The 19,443-nt window shown below is 44.6% G+C and overlaps 1 protein-coding gene across 2 annotated transcripts in view; it reads right to left on the bottom strand.

Annotated features, from left to right (window-relative positions):
- exoc2 (exocyst complex component 2) overlaps nucleotides 1-19,443 on the bottom strand; it is a 57,973-nt gene that overhangs the window by 11,450 nt on the left and 27,080 nt on the right. For both annotated transcript variants that reach the window (XM_080473666.1, XM_080473667.1), the window contains exons 7-21: nucleotides 18,451-18,531; nucleotides 17,015-17,160; nucleotides 15,181-15,262; nucleotides 14,714-14,816; nucleotides 11,706-11,824; nucleotides 6,951-7,064; nucleotides 6,579-6,703; nucleotides 5,862-5,930; nucleotides 5,626-5,783; nucleotides 5,409-5,530; nucleotides 4,100-4,161; nucleotides 3,575-3,655; nucleotides 1,828-1,887; nucleotides 1,164-1,225; nucleotides 1,008-1,077 (exon numbers count right to left, since the gene is read on the bottom strand). In XM_080473666.1, coding sequence (XP_080329792.1) covers nucleotides 1,008-1,077; nucleotides 1,164-1,225; nucleotides 1,828-1,887; nucleotides 3,575-3,655; nucleotides 4,100-4,161; nucleotides 5,409-5,530; nucleotides 5,626-5,783; nucleotides 5,862-5,930; nucleotides 6,579-6,703; nucleotides 6,951-7,064; nucleotides 11,706-11,824; nucleotides 14,714-14,816; nucleotides 15,181-15,262; nucleotides 17,015-17,160; nucleotides 18,451-18,531 — 1,454 coding nt within the window. The remainder of the gene's footprint in view (nucleotides 1-1,007; nucleotides 1,078-1,163; nucleotides 1,226-1,827; nucleotides 1,888-3,574; nucleotides 3,656-4,099; nucleotides 4,162-5,408; nucleotides 5,531-5,625; nucleotides 5,784-5,861; nucleotides 5,931-6,578; nucleotides 6,704-6,950; nucleotides 7,065-11,705; nucleotides 11,825-14,713; nucleotides 14,817-15,180; nucleotides 15,263-17,014; nucleotides 17,161-18,450; nucleotides 18,532-19,443) is intronic.

Here is a 19,443-nt window from a genome sequence, read left to right as displayed (position 1 = left end):
AACAGTGGAGAGAGCCAGCAGCTCTGCACTGGATTGAAATCCACCACTGAAACAAATCAGTAGCCACTCTTCTAATAGTTTTAAGTTACAAGGTTGTTCTTGTCAGAAGTAATGCAGCTGACTTTGTAACGCCAATACTTGGTATTAACTTGTATGGCTGGTTTATTCAGTCGCTCTGTGGGAGCACCAAACAAAAACCAGCCATAGAGGCTTTGGCATAGACTCCCACCTGGTCTGTACAGGCTGTGGCCCCCTGGTGGCCTATACAGGTATTGCAGGTGAGCCACGAGAGCTCAATTAAAATGAGCATATTAGAAGTTTCTTTAAGTTAGTTTCCTGTTGGAAGATGTGCCTCCCAGTGACCTGAAACTAACCCTTGGAAAAGAGTGGAAGCACACTTCAAAAAACAAAACTGGAATAAATATACTTTTGTTTGTTTTGAGCGATCAGATTCTTCAAATATCAGCATCTCAGCTGTGATGAACAATGACGCGTGTTCATGCACTTCATTGCCCATTTGTTCATACTGAATTATTCTGAAACAAATCTTTCAGGGAAATTGATCTGAAGAAGTAAAATCGGTTTTAGAGGAATTTGAACTCTTGGTATTTTCATGTCATGAAGCAACAAAGCTACACTTCACTCTGAGCAGGTCAGTCGAGTCTATTTACCCCCCTGCTAAACCAACCCAAAGTGGGGAAACCCCCTCCTGCACCCTGCTCCATTTCCCTTTACAAGAAGCACCCTGCACCCCGCTCTTCCTCCTCCTCCTCCTCCTCCCTCGTGCTTCAGGCTCCTTCACTAACATCTCAAAAGAAGTTACAGGAAACAAGGACGTCGGTGCTTCTTGTCCACAGCCCGTAAACAGCCCGATAACATTTAGTGGTTGAGATGAGTGACAGTGTGTTTGTCTGGCTGTGGGATTTCAAGTGTAAAAACCTCAAACAGTTTATAGGAAATATATTTATATATATATGTATGTTGTTGTTTTTTTTAAGTGTACGTACAGACGTGGGACTGAAGCCGTCTTGAACACCGGTGAAGTGATCGGGAGAGGACAGGTCCACTGAGATGTTGCTGCAAAAAACAGGTGACATCTTAACACGTTTTCAGAGTCACAAACGATAGATGAAGAAAAAGAAGACCGACATGGAGGTACTCACTGGGAGGTTTCTTTGTCTCCATCGGACTTTGTGCTCAGCTGCTCCAGACAGGTTATAAACACCTGGGTAGAACACATCGACACCAAACACACAAGTCATGGATTTCTAAAGGAGACTCACAGTCAGACAGCTGGGGCAAATAAAAAAGTCAGGGGTAGTTTCTGATGGACTGACCGATTTGAGCAGTAAAATAACCAGAGAGACAGTCCAACGACTCGATATTGACGCTTTGACTTTTACTGAGTTTGCATGATTTCCCTGGATATGAATGGCTTTTCTCCAAACTTGGTTTTACCTGCTTTTGATATCTACTACAGAGTAATCGTCTCTTCCACTGAGAACGTCGGCAGTTTCTTTCTTTTTTTCTTTTTACAGGGTTTGTCACAGGAGATGATCAGGAGTCAAACTGGATTGGTTTTTATTCCAGAAGCAGATCAGAACCTGAAATCTCCAGATGAAGACTTGACGCTACCGACGCACCGATACCATTTTTTTCAAAGTACGAGTACTGACCTTCAGCTAGCTGCCGATACCGAGTACCCATACAGCCTTATTTATATGACATTAAGTAAACAAGACATGTGAATGTTATGTGATGTTGTGAATGACTTTTGTCTGAAAAGCAAATTTTTAAAAAAAAACGTGTTATTTTGTAAGATCTCACCTTCATGATGCCCACACTGAGCTCTGTAGCCTGGTCCTGCACCTGGTCCAACTGTAACACCTGAACAAGTGGAAGAAGCACCATTAAAGGTGCAACATCAATATAACGTGAGAGAACAGTCATCTCGTCACAAAACCTTTTTTGTTCCTGGTATATCTAAAAACAAATCATCAAGTTTGTCAACCTGCACCAGGCAGTTTAGTCTTGTAGCGTCACATGATGGTGAATCGAGTCGCTCAAAGAAGCAACGGGAGGAAGAGTTAAAGGGGACATATCATGCTAAATCCACTTTTTTAGCCCTTAAATGCATTTTGTTGTATATTTAGAGTGTTTAGAAGTACAGAAAAGTTCAAAGTAGTCTCTTCAGGTGCTCCGTTGATATCTTTATATTCTGTTTTGGTCATATTTTGCGATCCGTTTCAATTTTTCTATTCTCTATTACGTTTTTTGAACAATGACGTCACAGTATTCCCGGCGGAACTGCCAAATTAGGACATCGACACTCAGAGCAATCCGCCATTTTTGTTTCTCGCTGCGATTTTGTAGTCCAACCTAAGGGTGCCGAAGTTACGAGAGGATAAGTCGAAATGTTCGGTTGTTGGATGTAGTAACCCACAAGCTTCGTTACACCGTCTCCCAGCATCAGAACCTTTTCCAAGTGCCTGGTTGAGTTTTATTTTTCACAGAAATGTACCCACATCTGTGGGTAAGGTCATTTTTGTGTGCGCGAATCACTTTAAGGACGACTGCTTCAACAACCTCCGCCAGTATAAAGAAGGATTTGCCGAAAGACTTGGTCTGATTGAGCGGTCAGTTCCTTCTATCTATGGAGACGACGAACAGAGCACTTCGGTAAGCTGTATATAACGCTAAAAAGTGTGATGATAAGACGTCCCTGTCATTGTTTTGTTAGCATTAGCAGTTGCACCGTCTTCATATGTTAGCGCTGTGTGCTCGTTTTAGATTATAATGTAACTTCTGTGTTAAATAGTCGTTGTAATACAGGCAGTATTGTAGTAGTGGGCATGGATGGAGAAGTTAGTGTAAATATAGTAACACACCATTGCGTTACATCCATATGAAGACGTTGTTCTGCAGGTGCATCATCGTCATTTTCATCTCGCTCCGCCGGGTCCGACTCTGGCTCCAACATGTATGGCTGGATGGACAAATCTTCCGTTGTTGACATTTTGTAAATAATGTGTGAATATAAAGTTTCTGCGCCGCTAGATAATTGTATCTGTTCTATCAAACTACAAAGATGGCCGAACAGGGTGACGTTGAACCGAGTGTCACCTCTGCAACCTGGAGAGGAGGCGGGGTATGAAGAGACCGCCCCAAAACGAGTTGCTCTCAGAAGCACATCAGAAAAGGGGTAGAAAAGGGGCCTGTGGAGCTCTAATAATGAGGAATTCAGACCCAAGCATTGCAGTTCCGCTTTATATAGACCACAACTGTATGATTTATATGTAAAAAGGAAGGATTTAAAAGCGTGATATGTCTCCTTTAAGGCAACAAGTCAAGGTCTTGCAGTGATCAGCAGGTACTGTTATACACCAGGTCCAATCAGGCAAAAAGAGACTGGTCCTCAAGTAACTCAACACTGCCACCTAATGTACAGCAGAGGCATGACCTGAATGTGACATAGTGCCTCTTTAAAGAATTTGTTTTATTCTAACAACTGTTTTTCACTGATCATCATCGGCACACGTCTGTAACTCCAGTCACTCGCAGGTTGTCCTCTTACATTGATTTCTCCTGATTTGATTTCCAGGGGTTCTTTGAGTGACTGCAGCATCTGGACCAGGCGCTGTTCGAACTGAGACGGCTGCAGAAACAGGACCGGTATTAATCACACTCACAGATATAGTCACCTGACAACTCCACCACTAAGAACTCCATAGACGTGTTTATATGTAAACATGTGCATATACATGCATGTTGTAAATAACAGATATATATATAGGTCTATCAGTATATAATACTGACAGAGCTATATCTATATGCTGAGTGTATATCTATGGGAAAAGTATGGTGTATATATCTAATGTGCATATTGGTTTCTACATTGGGAGCAGGTTAGCCCGTGAATAACGTACGGAGAAGAGGGGTTGGAAATGAGTTTATCCTTTCACACGCTCGTCTGGATGAGTGAACAATGTTGTGTTTCTTTTGTTTTGTTTTGACTCCAGCTATTGGTGCGAGTGTGGCTCAAACGTCTTCTCGTGCTCGATTACAGACGGCGAGCCGCTTCATGCGACGCTGAGCTCACCAGACTGGTGATTCCCTCGTTGTCGACGACCCAGTCCTCCTTCTCAGCGAGCCGCTTCACGTCTGAGGGGAGCAAAAAACACAAATATCGACTAAAAGGGGAGAAAACGTCAATCTGCTTGACTGCTAAATCTTCAATTCTTCATCAACGCCAAGAGAAAATATAAACCGGTTTAAACATGTCAGATGGAAAACCACATACTACACAGGTCACCGGTTGGCGTATGTGTGAACTGGAGAGCGGAGGAGAGGAGGAGCAGTGGAGGTTTAAGTGAAAACCAGTCGCTCTTCTCAAAGCTTACCACAAGTGAAACCGAGTACGTCTGCTTTTAGTCTCGTAATACTTTCTCCATCACAACCCTGGAGGCTGTACGAGTGAAAGGTGGCAGTTGAAGGCGATGACCGCCAAAGGCAGAGACATCTTTATGCTGTCTGCAAAGTTTCATTGTAGATTCAAGTAACGTGAAAGAGGTGTAAGGGTTGTTGGATGTCACTTTCACACTCTTGTATTGACGGTTTTCAGGCTTTTTAAGAAATTCTGTGGCTCACCATCTCCAACAGCTGATTGGCAAATAATTTACAAACAACATACCAAAGGAAAAATATATAAAATCCAATTGGAAAGCCTTCATAGAAATAGACTACATACGTTTAGAAAATACCCATATATGTTTCTTGCAAAGAAACTATTAACCCAAACAGCATGAACGGTTCAGTGATGATCTGTCATCATCCAAGGAGCGACCCGTCGCAATTTGGAAGCGAACAGATCCTGGGGAAGTAAGATATTCACTCCACTGTCGACACGCCGGAGCTCGGCCGTGCGCCGCCAGTCGAGGTCGACGCTGCCGTCTGCTGGCACACTGCGAACTCCCGCCCCCCTTCTCCACTCTCAGCCAATCACAGGCCAGCTCACTCTAACAGTGTGTTCAAGTACCACAAAAGAAAAGGAATCAACAGAAAAACCTTAACACTGCAACAACATGAAGCAATTCAAACGACCATGACGAATGATGAAACGATTGGTGTGGTGGATCAAACAACCTCGTAATCCACTGGTTTCCATGGTGACAAACCTGGCGCTGGCAAAGGTATGCGCTCTACCGAGTGCCTGTTCTACTTCTCAGTGTTTTAAATGTTGCCTTGTAAATGCAAAATCTTTCTGAAACGAAAACGCAAAAAAAGACCTCAATGTGTTTTCACCTGAAACGTTGTCGAGTAGACGGGGCCTCGAAGGGTGATGAAACGATATTGACAGAAATAATGGATTTCCTTGTGTTTTCTGCGAGAGTCGGACACACCGCTCTCACCTTCTGCGGTGTGGTGCAGCGTCACCATGAGGCAGTGGACTCTCAGGTCCAGCAGCAGGTCCTGGATCACCTGCAGCATGTCGTTTGGGATCTCCAGAGCAGACAGAGCATCGTGGCAACCTCTGTGTGGGAGAAGACGAGACGGAAACTGAAGATGCGGCTGAATTCCCCGGCAGCCGATCACGGTGAGGCGGATATTCAGAGGCCGTGTGCGGACCTGACGGTGTGAATGATTTGCGTCAGCCAGGCTCCCGTCAGCTCCGTCTTGCCCTCCCAGCCAGCGTACAGACTCAGCTCGCCCTGGGGCAGCGTGGTGGGCAGGAGGGCACCGCGGATGAGCTTCACGAGCCGATTGGTCAGCTCCTCGATCATTTTCTGTAAAACACACGACACCGTGAGCAGACGGGGAGCACTCACCTTCACGGCAAAGTGTTGGTGAGATTCGTGGCATACTTTGAAGTCGTTCTGCCTCTGCCTGGCGTTCTTCTTGGATTTTTCCACCTGCCCAGACTTCTCTCCGGTCTGCAGGGAAGGATGAAGACAAAATAAATCAAGTCGCACGACACAGAGAACGAGGAGTCGCGCCTCGCCTGGGTAGAAGACATGTAACATGGATTTTAGTTATTTCAATTAAAATCTTAAAAAGAAACAAGTGCAATCAGAGATTTCTGACCTCCGCCAAGCATCGACATGGAAACAGGAAAAATTTTATTAAATTAAATTTTATGGGTTCTTCCTTTGATGAAAATGCAAATTTGTACCAATTTCTATGAAGATTCGCTCATTAGCTTTTGAGATTTCTTGTACAAAGACAAATAAACAAATGATTTTATATATTTAGAAACATAAATAAATTAGGATTTTCCAGGACGGAAATGAAGCTCAAGCATCCAATGATCGAGAACCATTTTGGTTCTACATTTTTTTCATCACAGAAAACATTTTACCATAACCTCGGTCCCAATACTATCAAAACATTCATCAATTACTGCTCGCAGGTCATGGAGGAATGAACTCATTTTAATATTTAAAAAATATCAATGCGTCCAAGGTGAGTAGATTTAAATACATACAATTGATCTTTTTCTTAAAATGTATTTATTTTTTAAAATTTTATGGGCTGCAATAATTCTCACAAGCCCTTGTGTTGGGTGTACCCTGGTTCTTCACCTCGCTAAAGAGACTCCCGTTCACGTAGGAGATCCACAGCTTCCAGAAGTTGGGCAGCTGACCGATCACCACGTCTGAAAGCTTCTCCACAAACTGCACCTGCTGTGGCGTCTCAAAGCGCCAAGCTGCAAACACAGAAACACACAATCACGTCGACGTTTTCAGTTGAAACGCGACCGGGGAAGGGAGAGCCGAGCCAGAAAACTTCCTGTTACTTCCCGGAAGTTTTGTTACCATCGTGCCTGATGGAAAGAGTTTCCCCAAAACAAACAAAAAGATTTGGCACAATCAAAGGCACATACGCAGCCCCCCCCCCCCCCGTCAGCATCTAGTGTGTGTGTGGGTGAGTTAGTGAAGAGCTGTGGTGCTCACTGCTGGGTCGAGGTGTTCGCAGGCTGCCTCCTCTCTTCAGAGACGCCGTGTGACCAAGCCTGGCGAGGGCGGAGGGCCGGGTATCCCCCTCCAGGTCCAGAGCGCCCACACCAACTGCAAGACGGAATGAAAGTCAGGGAACGTGGGGGGGTGGGGTGGGGGGGTTAGGGAGGATAAATCAACACATACTTCTAGATATCAAATAATCAAATAAGTAATTTTCATATTTCCACATTCCTCAATAATCTCAGCAGGCTTTCACACCAAACAGTCCCCCCTCGGCCCTCGCAGACTTTCTTTATTTATGTTCCGACCCGTCTCTGCCTCCTCGGCCCGCAGCGGAGAGAATGTCCCGTTGTTTTTCGGGGCTGGAGGAACAGAGCGGTGGGCTTTCAGAGGGGCCAGGGGGCGAAGCGGCTCTACGTCAACCGCCGGCGGGACAGCGCAGCGCCACCAGATGGCAACAGAGAGCCATGGAGCAGGAGGCTTAGCAACAGAGTTCGTGCAAGGCTGCATGACGCCAACATGAAGTGAGTGTCTGCACCAAGGGAGAGGGACGGCCACATTTCCAAAACTTGTGTGTGTGTCTGTGTGATTCACGGGCTGAACGCAGAGTTTAAATGAGTGTTGAGAAATCCCCAAAACAGAGAACAACATGCCCGTCCAGTCCAGAAGATGTAAGGAAATTCTCAACCGAGTCAGGCGGTATGTAAACAGACGAAGTTTCTCAGATCAGGGGTTCGCGTGCACACGCACGCACACACAGAACAGCGCAGAGCGTGTGTGTGTGTATCTGTGTTTTCCTGTCTTTTTACAGGGATGAGAGCTGCTGTTGATCCAGGTGTTGACCGAACCCCCCCCCCCCACCGTGCGACTGAGACGTTTTAGGTGCAAAAGCTGGAGCGTGTGCGGCGGTTTTGTGTGCTCAAACTACTGCCTGTGCAAATACGTCGACTCTTTGTGAAGATTTCAAATGCAGAAGCCTGCCTGCGTGTGTGTGTGTGTGTATGTGTGTGTGTGCGCAAGACACAGACAATGTGTGTCACATAAGCACACTTCCTTATTAAGACTGAGGCTCCACTGCAGGTTGGATGAGTTCCTGTTCCCTGAGAGGTCATTGACCTTGACCACCCACACCCACACCCACACCCACACCCACCCACAATCACAATCACACACACACACACACAGGATTCCACCATGTCACAGAATTTTTATGTCCCTGTCAAAATAAATTGCACTTCTCTTCAAACAGGATTTTCAAATTGCAGCATTTTATATTATATTTCTCAATTTTGACACATTTTAGGGTTTTTCTATAAGAAGTGAAGTAAAACTTCATTATGAAACATTCAGGGCAGCACAGAACTATTAGGAATCTTTAGTCTTTATCTTGTAATTTATCTTTTCTTCCTTTGTCGCCTTTTGTACATGTGCTATTGTTACTTTTACTGAATTTCAGCTTTGTATTTACTGTTTTTTTTAATGGCATTTATCAAAGAAAGAAAGAAAGAAAGAAAGAAAGAAAGAAAGAAAAAGAAAAAACTGAATATAGACAGAATATGTCTAGATCTCCTTTATAGTGGATTAATACAATAATTGACAATAATAAATGGAGTATTTAATGATAATAATAATTACTGCTCTCCTCCTGTGGTGATTATTGACAGAACCTAAAATCTTAACTACTTGTTTTAAAGTCAAATGGACACACAAATCTCTTGTTTTTCTGTTGAAAATATAAAACCTGCTAATTATATTGACATTGGCAGAAGAAGTGCTGCAGTTTAACAGTATCGGGCAGCGTTGGACTGAAACAGCCGGGCATGATAGGAGTGTTTAGACAGACGGAAGCAACTTGCTCCGCTATGCTTTCCTCAACACAACTCCCAGCCTTTTGGGTTTTTGTTCCGACAAAGACGGATGATTCGATTTCATGTCGAAGGCAATTTATGGGGACAATTAACAGAATCACAAGTACACTGGAACGGCCTCTGGCCTCATATTCCCAAGTAGGAAGAAGGGAAAAAAAAAGACACAAAATAAAAGACCTTGGTAACTGTAGATGTGGCTGATCGATCACACACAAATAATCCCTGCCGCGTGTGACGCTGACAAGAGCTGAAAAGACGCCGGAGGAGCACATCGGGCTGGAGAGCGTGGTACGAGGAGAAGCAGGAGGAGGTCGCCGGCTGAGAGGTACCAGCAAGGGGGGGTCACGGCGTGAGGGTGGGGGAGGGAGGACGATGTGGGTGAGGGTGGGGGAGGGAGGGGAGAGAAAGCACTGGGCAGGGGGGGGGGGGGGGGGGGGGGGTTGTGATGATGGCTGGTTTAGTGCTGTCGGGGGGGGTGTTTCAGGACATTTCATACTCGGGGAAGAGAGGAGAAGAGAGGGGAGAGTGAATACCAACCAGGTGTGTGTGTGTGTTGCATGTATTTAGTATTGTGTGTGTTGCATTTTTTTAACATGGTGTGTGTTGCATGTATTTAGTATGGTGTGTGTTGCATGTATTTAACATGGTGTGTGTTGCATGTATTTAACATGGTGTGTGTTGCATGTATTTAACATGGAGTGTGTTGCATGTATTCAGTATGGTGTGTGTTGCATGTACTTAACCTGGTGTGTGTGTGGGTGCGTCTGTGCGTGCGTGAGGGGAAGAGGTGTGACAGGACAAGTGACAGGAGACAGCTGTGTTGCAGAATCGGAGCAGAAATGAAAAACAGGAAGATGGGGTGAATGTGTGTTGGTGAACATGACGGCGGTCCTCACTGGGAGACTGACAGCTCGTCTCGTCTGTTTACACACTCAGAGTGCAGCCTGTGGAGTTTTTCCACCAGTAGCTCAGCTAATGACCGTCCATTTGTTTGTATCGTGTTCTTCCAGCACTCGAACAGAAAACCTCCCAAAACACGACCGGGGATTTGATTGTGTGCGTATGTTGTTGTGCATCTGTGTGTTGTGTGTGCTGAGAGCACATTGTGTGTGTGTGTGTGTGTGTGTGTGTGTGTGTGTGTGTCTCTGTAAACAGGACTGGGCTACGGGGTGTATCTTCTGCGGTGGCTCCAGTCAGATTTGCAGGTCAGAAAATGACCTCTGGCTCTACGAGACATTCTCCCAAAAATAAACAACTATTAACCTTCACAATAAATGAGCTGAAGTTGATCTATTAAGTCCAGAAACAATTACGGATCCTCCAAGTTAGCAAGTGCACTGAAAGATTTGGAAGCATATATCAGGAGAATGAATACCCCCCCCCCCCCCCCCCCCCCCCTCAACATAACTTCAGATCAAACATCAACTGCTCTCAATGAATACCATCCAACAGGAGTTCATGAAAAAGCTCCAGTTCATTTTGAAATTTCTTATCTTCTTATAAAACACACCAGCTTGGTTCTCCAGGCTTGAGATGAATGTTGTGTTTTAATGTCACATTGAGGAAGTTACACACAGTAACCGATTACCGTACTTTACAGGCTATTGAGCAGCCAAACCCTCCCATATTTAAAAAAAAAAAGAAGAAAGGCCGGAGTTACGTGATGCGCCTCAACGCATCACCCGTGTATTGGTGGCATGAAGCTCGTTAACCCGTAAAAAATATATATATCAATTAGGCACAATGTTGAAAATGTGTGAAAAAAGTAGCGGCTTATAGTCCAGAAGTTACAGTACTATAAATCCCTCAAACACTGATGTTCCCATCAGCTTGTTACTCAGTCTTGAATTAAAAACAAAACAACAAAATAAACCAAAACTTATGGATCTGTTGTTGCTGTTTGTTAGATTTATCTATGGTTGTCATGGTTACAATTTCACCAAACTCCTGTTTCCTCATCAATCCTGAAACAGCTTCACAGTGGATGTGTGTGTCCCTCGTGTGATTCGCATCATTAAAATGTGACTTCCTGTGTTCTGCAGTTATACGGAATCGTACAGACACATTAGAAGTGCATTTCTGTACTTGTGTTTTTTTTGCAAACCAGCGGACTCTTGACGTTTTGATGTAATTTCTCATTTCAGAATTTTGTGTTTTTTTCCTTTGACACATTTCGCCTGCAATGTGTGAAGTGAGAAGGAGGCCATCCCACCCCTGACATGATAATCAGGATGGGATTTAACTGTGGGGAGGCGGGGAACACGCGGACCCCTCATTTCCATCCAGGCCCGCCCCCGGAAACCGCTGTTACCCTTCGCATTAGACATGTTTATGTTCCAGCTGCACTACGTGAAGCAGCCACCCACTCACCATGCATTTGTGTGGTATGAGCGCGAGCGCGAGCTTGTGATGTATGCACGTGTGCGTTTCAGCCCACGCCGGCGAATTCGAGGGTCTTCCTGAGTGGACGGTTTCACATGCACATTTTTCGGCCGGCTGATTTAACAGAGGAAAAGCTTAATTGGGGTTAATTGTTCCAATCCATCTGCGAAGCCGTGTGCGAGTGAGAAAGAGAGTTTCTGTGCCGCCGTAACATGTCGAGCCTTGAAACTAAAAGCCGCCTCGCTTTCATCTTATTCATACATTCGCGTAAAAATAAACACGTGGGCCCGGGGGGGGGTGGGGGGGGGGGGGGGGGGGGGGCGAGGGCAGTGATGGAGGGGAGGAATGTAGGCACCGGGGCCGTGTGACGAGGAGGCAGCTGGCTTTTTCCTCGGCTACCTTCAAAGCTCACATGACATCCACTAACCCGCCTGATTGTGGAAAACGTGAAACGTGGGGGGGGCGAGTCAGCTGGAATGATTGTGCTCAAGCTATTCACCTCTCTGGCCGCTGATGAACTCGTCCCGGCAGCTCTGCATCAGCTGCAGGATCCACTTGTGCTGAGCGTAGATGCACAGCCACGCCGGGTCGCCCGCAGCGTGAAGGTCCGACAGGTACCTGGGCAGGTGAAGAACACAGACAGAAATCGTGCAACACGGAGTCAGTTTGAGCCGAACATTTGCAAACATTCAACATTTGCAAAAGCAAAAAACTTCCGAATAAAAGCAATAGATGGTTTCACAGGCCTGCTTTAGATTCTATAGAGTCTAAGAGGCCTCTCACATTGGATATTCCGGGACTCGGTTCACTGGGGAGGGAGGGGAGCAGAGAATTTCCACACCTTCATTTGGTTCGGTGGCGTTCACATTCACTTTAGAGACCGGATCAAACCGATTGGAAAAAGTAATTGACACCAGCTGCTGGTTTGGGGGCGCTGTCGCCTGAAACAAACACTGACCAGAGAGGAAGTAAAGCAGAAACCCGGCTCATTGATTGGTCCCGACTGAAAGCAGAAGTCCCGCCGCTTTAGCCCGTGGTGGCTAGGCTAGTTAGCTCGTGGCTAAAGGGTAGCCACAAACAACCGTGATATAGTCTTCACACCAGATATCAATGAGAGTCTTCCTCACTATTTCTTCCTCACGACTCCACGTCTGGCCGCCAGATATTTTCCAACTTTTTCTTTCTGCTTCTGCTGATTCGTGCAGTGAGCTTTGTTTGTTTGCTATCCAGGATGCATTGCGCTCTACGTCACGTCCTCTCACCCCGCCCACGAGAAAGATCGTTGGTAAACGAACGCAGACGGAGGTTTTCAAGGCGACCAGAGATCTTGCTGGCTCCGGTTCAGAGCTGGTGGTCGTGGTCAAGTCACCCAAATGAAGTGGTTTTTCTTCCGTCCGGATCAAACAGGGGAATGTGAACACGTCCTAATTCTCTCTTTTAAAGGGGTTGCCACGGTAGGTCATAGACTTGCTGAGTTTTTAAACGCACTCAAGGTCCCGTCTAAATGTGATCGTTGGCGCCCTCTACAGAGACGCCCCGACGCCGGTTTGGAACCGCTGATCTAAAGATTCATATAAATAAAGAAAAACCTGTTCTTGTTGAAATGTGTGATCTCCCATTGGAATGCATGGCCACTGTAGCTGAATGACAAAAACAGGCCAGATGTTATCTCAAATATTATTTTGTGATGTGCTGGATTTATATGTATTTAATCATATGTCTTGTAAAATAAGATCTGTACATGTAGAACACAATTTGAATGACTTGTTGGTTTTATTTGGTGGAGTAGACTTGGTACTTCTCTGCCATGACAGAGAGGTAATAGAGTTTATTTTCCCTTGGTGTAGACTAGCAGGCTCAAGCTTATTAGCCCTTTTGGGCTGCATTGTGTCGCCTTTATAACACTGCAATGGAGGGTAGTGATTATCAGCGCAACATTAATGGAGCTGAAAAGGACCTGGGTTACAAAAGTGAGCCTGCGAGTCGAAACTGAGGACAAAAATACCCCAAAACTGTGAATGCAGAGACAAAATGAAATTGTGACTGCAGGTTTCACCAGTAAAATAATAGTGTTTGTTGCATTTAGTGGCTATATTATACATTTTGCAAGTATTTTACATGCACTCTGCATTATTATGTCCGTGTACGAATTTGGGATCTATTCTGAAATGTAATCACTTCATGAAACTAACAAAGCGGAGATGATTGGTGATTTAAAACTCGTGAGGATATCCTGTTCAGATCCTTAGTGAACAGCTAGTATGTACATAAATAATCTGCTGAAATATAAACAAATTCTTCTTTTTGGGTCACATCAAGAGATGTAAATATTCAGATAAAGTCACAGCAAAATAAAAGGAATGAAAGAAAATAAATGCGTCCAAGAAAATAAGGTGGCAAAATGTCAGACGTATTAGTTGCATCTGTTGCATGCAAGTCGTTCGTAAACATCTAAACCCCCGCAAACAATTAAGGCTAATCCACCCGTAATCCATCTCCCAGGAGTTTATGTCAGCAGCGTTTGAGACGTCAGATGATTCAACCCCCCCGGACCTCCTCGGCTGTCATCCTGAGATGCAGCCTCTCGTTTGTTTCTCATTAGGTGGCATCTTTGAAAAGTTGAAACAAGACCTGCATGAACAAAACACACACACACACACACACACACACACACACAATTGCCCACGAGCCACGTGAAGTGTAAACAGGAGCAGAGTGGGCGTTCGGGGTTGAGCCTAATGCGCCGGGATGAAAGACATTGCCGTGTGGTGGAGAGCTGGTCTCTGTGATCCTGACAGGTTGGGCTGAACAATAATAAATCGGCAGAGACCACAAGCAGGAATAGACGGATGGATGGGTGGGGGGGGGGGAGAGGACAGAGAGAGAGAGAGAGAGAGAGAGAGCGCAGCAGAAAGAAAGAAAGAAAGGTTCTGGTAAACGATGACACAGGCAGACATTAAAGTGACCAAAGGGGAATTTGGTTAAAGCAACAATAATTCGACGAGTTAGAACCCGACTAGTCGGGAAATTCAATTAGCATGAGTTTTCTAAAATACGAATTCAAGTAACTAACAGAAACACTCGTCTCCTAACTATTCGGCTGTCGTATGAAACACTGCAACCAAAAGATCACGTCTGGATCCAGACCAACGTGTTTCTACACAGTTACCAAAAAACACAGACGGGGTAGACGTGTACAGAGCGTTACACCGAGGATAGAGAACCACCAAGCAGGAACCAGGACAGTCCAACCGCCCCAGCGTGGCCTCCACTGAAGAAGGGTCTTGAACAAATGTCCAGTCGTGTCCGTTGTTGAGCTTCACTGCTCAGATTTGAACTTTTGTTTGTTACTGTAAGAATGATTTGCCCACTAATGGTGCCCAACTAGTCGACTAATGAGTTTCACTAGTCGTACAAAACCGAGATAAAATAAAGACTTGAGACAAACCGCGGCATCGTAACAAGACGAGCACACGTACAGAAATCTATACGGGAATATAAGGACACCTGATGTATCGTTTCTGGTCGTGAAGCGTTGACGGCGTCTGCAGCAGTTTCTCCAACAGGAGGCTCCTCAGAGCTCCAATCCTGGTCTCCACCTCCTCGTATACTGGAACACGTAGAGGGGGAAAAAAAGTGTTTTTATCCAAAGCTGTACATAATCCTCTTATGAGAAAGACAATATGGATCTAAATCTAAACAAAAGTAAAGCACTGTGAGGCTCACGTTACACGTCTAGTGAATCTAGCCTGTGATTGAATAAGTTGGACCGTAGAAGTCCTGGAGGACATTGTAGTGACACAAACCACGATTTCCCTGCTTTCTGGAAGTTTTCAAATTGTGTAAATATCAAAAACCATCGAGGAGTTATGGTTATGAGAAGCAGGCGAGCCGAATCCTGTCAACGGCGATTGAAGAGTAAATTAAGTTTTATAAAAAAAAAATAATAAGAAAAAAAAAAGAAAAGTGTTTACCTTTCTTGAAAACAGCGACTTCAGTGTTCCCAAAGAGAGATTTAGCTTTTTCGTAGTCGTTGATCACCACATCATAATCTCCCTGCAAAGAAAAGTCAATGGTGACACACAAACTGTGTATTTAAGCCTCTGCGGGTCGACCTTCTCATCATCAGTCGTCTCCACGATGGCTCAAAATAAACACGCAGTACAAACCCTCTCAAACAAGCTGAAGTCCTAATGTGAAAACGAATAACTGCAGATCACAGCGTGTGACAGGACGGCAGTCCAGACTGAGACACCAGGACGTGGTGGCTGCTTGTGCACTTTTTAACCTTTGCTCTAAAAAACAACACCGACCCAATGCAAAGCACCAAAATCTACACGGCAGTAGTTTGGTGGCTTTAAAGTGTAAAACCAAGAGTCTGGAGGAGAAGACCGGTGTCGTTCAATAAACTGCTGTTGCTGGTTTATTTACTTCAGACTGCACTGCGTTAGTATGAGAAGCAGTACTGAGAGCAGAGCGGAGAGATCACTTTTCTTTTGTTTCATTTCAGACAAGCTCAAACCAAAGATATTTCACCACACAAAGGGTGAATCCTGTAAATACAGCAGAAGAAGATCATTAGGTTGCACGTCCAAGGAGGAGTGGGAGGAAGTATTACTTATTAAAACTCCATAAATAATGGAAATGTGAAGTAGCATTGGCATTAAGGCCATCCAAGTTAATATGTTTAATTTCTCAACTAGTACTCCCTTGGATAAAATAAATATATATATATATATTTTTTATATATTTATTTAGTTTATTTTTCATAGACCATGTACAAAAACATTAATCTTAAAGAAAAGATGCTTTGTACGAGATTTTAGCCGGAGCTAGTTTCCATCTGCAGTCCCCGGGAGGCAAACAACATAATAATACATATTTACAAATATAATATACAGTAAAAATGTATAACATGAGCAGTAACCATTCATATGCATCACCTGCTTTCATAAAAATTCCTACAGATATTGTAAATCTTATGGAACACATTATATAGAAAACATAAGAGTCTCACCCTATCGTATATAATAATAATAATAATAATAATAATAATAATAATAATAATAATAACTTTTTTAATATAGCACTTTTAAGAACACTCGTTGCTCGAAGGGCTTTACCGTAAAAACACACAAACAAAAATGTTAATTATTTGCATTTGGGAGAACCATGCATGTCTCCAGTCAAACTGCAAGTCTGAAAATAGAAATATAAACCCAAAGATTAGAAGAAAAAAAAGACAGTTGCAGCTCATCCAGGCGTTGCCAACACAAAGAGGGAGGAGCTTATTTCACCTGAGCTTCAATCTCTGCACCGGCAGCCTGAGAGTCAAAGGACTGACGTCACAATGTGACTTCTGGTGGTTTAAGCTTTGGATGGTTTCTGGCCTGAACACATCTCAGATTAACTCTTAGAACACGAACCATCCAGACCTGAAGGCCTCAGGAGGGGGCTCAGTGTTTCAGTCGGAAGAAACAAGGTGAAGCAGCTTTTAGTTCCTACACTCCTCCTACTGACACTGACAATTTAGTATGTGCTCAGGCTTTTCCTATTTACAATAGATTATTTATTATCATTAACAAAAAGCTAAATATGCTCCTAAATTTCTAAAAAAGTGAAAAAACTAAGAAATAACTTTTACTTTATTTCTTTATTTCTCCTTTTCATGCTGTTTTTAATTTCCTTTCCTTTGTCCCGCACTGTGTGATTGGTGCTATATGAAGCATTAGAAAGTTGGTGTGGAAGAAAAGGCAACGCCATCTTTGGCGCTCGTCGTTATTTTGTCGCGGCGTTCGCACGAGGTACCTTCTGGATGTTGCGTTCGATGTTGAGTGGCAAGTTGAAGAGGAACTTGAAGCGTTGCAGGACATTGAGTGCATTGCGTGTGGAGTCAGCTTTGTCTTTCCTCCCCAGGACCTCCTGGAAGAGAGTATCTGCGGTATCGCTCGCTCCTACGAGAGAGAGAGCGAGAGAGAGAGAGAGAGAGAGAGAGAGAGAGAGAGAGAGAGAGAGAGAGAGAGAGAGAGCGCAAAGGAGAAAATGAGAAACCGGGATACTATGTAAATAAATGTCGATACCACATTTCCCTCTTATTGTCGGTCTCTGGTTTTCTTCCTGCTCTACGTGTTATTTGACACAGAGAGGAGCTGCTAAGGAGAAAGTGACGGCTATCTCTCGGACCGGCTGCCCTCGCTGTAGTCTTTGCGCGACTCGCCGGCTTCGTGGGTGGCCTTGGATGTGCCGTCGAGTAGAAGAAAAAGAAAAAGAAAAAGAAAAAAAAAAAAAAACTTGAGCTCCTCTAATCAAAACAAAACCCCACCCCCAAAACAAAATCCCACAAGGAAAAACAGAGATCACGAGACCGAACAGAGGAATACTTCACATTTTTCACTCACCGATTGGAGTTATCGTGACGTTTCACCAGGCATTTATGCGATTGGCTGACGGGGGATTTGTGTTTGATGCATTGGTTTTTTTGGGGGGGGGGGTGAAAAGCGGCCGGGGCCCACTGGGCCATGGGCCCTCCACTCTGGGTTAGTAGGGATGAAAGCTATGTCCGGCTCAGAGGTTTATTTACTCTAGACTGCGGGAAAAGAACCGGCTTATTGACCCTAAATTAAAGCAGTCTTATTATCATGTATGACATGAAAGCACTTCTTAAAGAAGCAAAAAATACATTTCCTCACGTTGTATCTTGCATCTGTGGAATAATTATACTGTTTTATTCCCTGGTCTGTGTAAAATTAAACAACGCATAAGCCTTGGCTTCAGCCTATACCCATTTCAGCTACACACATTGTAGGATAACAAACAAAAAAAAGAAGTGAACTTCAAAGCACTGTAAACTGAATGTACAACACTCAACTTTTGCACTGAAACTGTAACTGAAATAAACCATTCATTCATTTTCACATTGAAATTCCCTTTCTTCAATCACTTATTTTTAGCCGCACTGTTTGGAGGCTCTCCTGCTTTGGCCTGCTGTAAGGCTTCCTGATATGACGTTTCAGTTGCTTCTGCAGCTTCATTCATGAAGACTGTATAAGCTCGGATAAATAATCAGCAAAAAGCTTTATTTGCACTCGTTCAATGACAAACAAAAGTGCATTCAGTCCAAATCCTAGCGAACCATGTCTTCAATTCTCTGGAGCTTCCAGGGAGGCACACCCCGCTGGTTTGGGGAATAGATAATAAAGTAGGAAACATAATTTCTCCTGTAGATAAGAAGGCAGAAATCTTACTGTTGAGGATGTTTTCGAGGCGCTGGGTCATGGATCCCTCCACTTTCTCTGTGCCGTCAGACTCCAGCCTCTGGTGGATCGCTGGAACAAAAAGTCAACATTATTTAACGCGGCCCCGAATAAAACGCTGTCAAAAACCTCAAAATCGATCCAGAAGAAATGAAACGAAAAGTGGAAAGTACACGCTAACAATGATTTTTTTTTCAGGTTCTCCACACTCGCAGAGAAACCCAATTCCCAAAGACTGGAACATTTTCAATTTCAGGAACCGAAGATAAAACAATAAACAGGCCCTATCCGAGTGGTAGATTGAAGATAACCTCAATGCTTCTCCACCCACAGATGCTGCTATTGAACTAAACACCCCCCCCCACCCCCCCGTTCCCACGCAACAAGGGTCTGGCCTTGTCCCAGTGGCGACTGTACCGGATCAATTCACCTCAACAAAGCCATTAAATTGCACAGCTTGGTGGTCCCGGGGCACATGGAGCCCTTTGACCTGCAGATAATGCAAATCTGAAATGTTTCAATTGTCTGAAAAATAACATCAGGGAGAGCAGAGCTGGAGGTCTCCATGCCAAAAATGACTGGGGTGGGGGGGTGGGGGGTGGGGGGTGGGGGGGGGGGGGGGGGGGGGGTTGGGTATCCATCACTTAACATGGAGAGCCTGACGCGGGATAGGGAGTTTGAAAAAGAAAGAGCGAGGGGAGGAAAACAGACGGCGAGAAAGAGGGAGAGAGTGGTGGGACTGGCCCAGTGAATAAATAAATGGTGTGCAGTAGTGGGCAGCTGGGCGCTGAGAGCTGCAGTGTGGGTTTATTGACAGAGTCAGAGAGAGGCGGAGTGGCTCCAGGAGAACCTCTCCTGCATACTCGCGAAGCCGCTCAGATGTGCAACAAGCAGGCGTCTAGAAAAATTACATTTCGGTAGAAAAAGACAGATACGGTGATGAAAACTGATTGACCCTTTAACGCTCCACCAAAGAGGAAATCA

The sequence above is a fragment of the Lipophrys pholis genome (genome assembly GCF_963383615.2).
Source record: "Lipophrys pholis genome assembly, chromosome: 10".
NCBI lineage: Eukaryota > Metazoa > Chordata > Actinopteri > Blenniiformes > Blenniidae > Lipophrys > Lipophrys pholis.
Note: the sequence above shows the minus strand (reverse complement) of the source record. Positions and strands in the feature narration are given on the sequence as shown.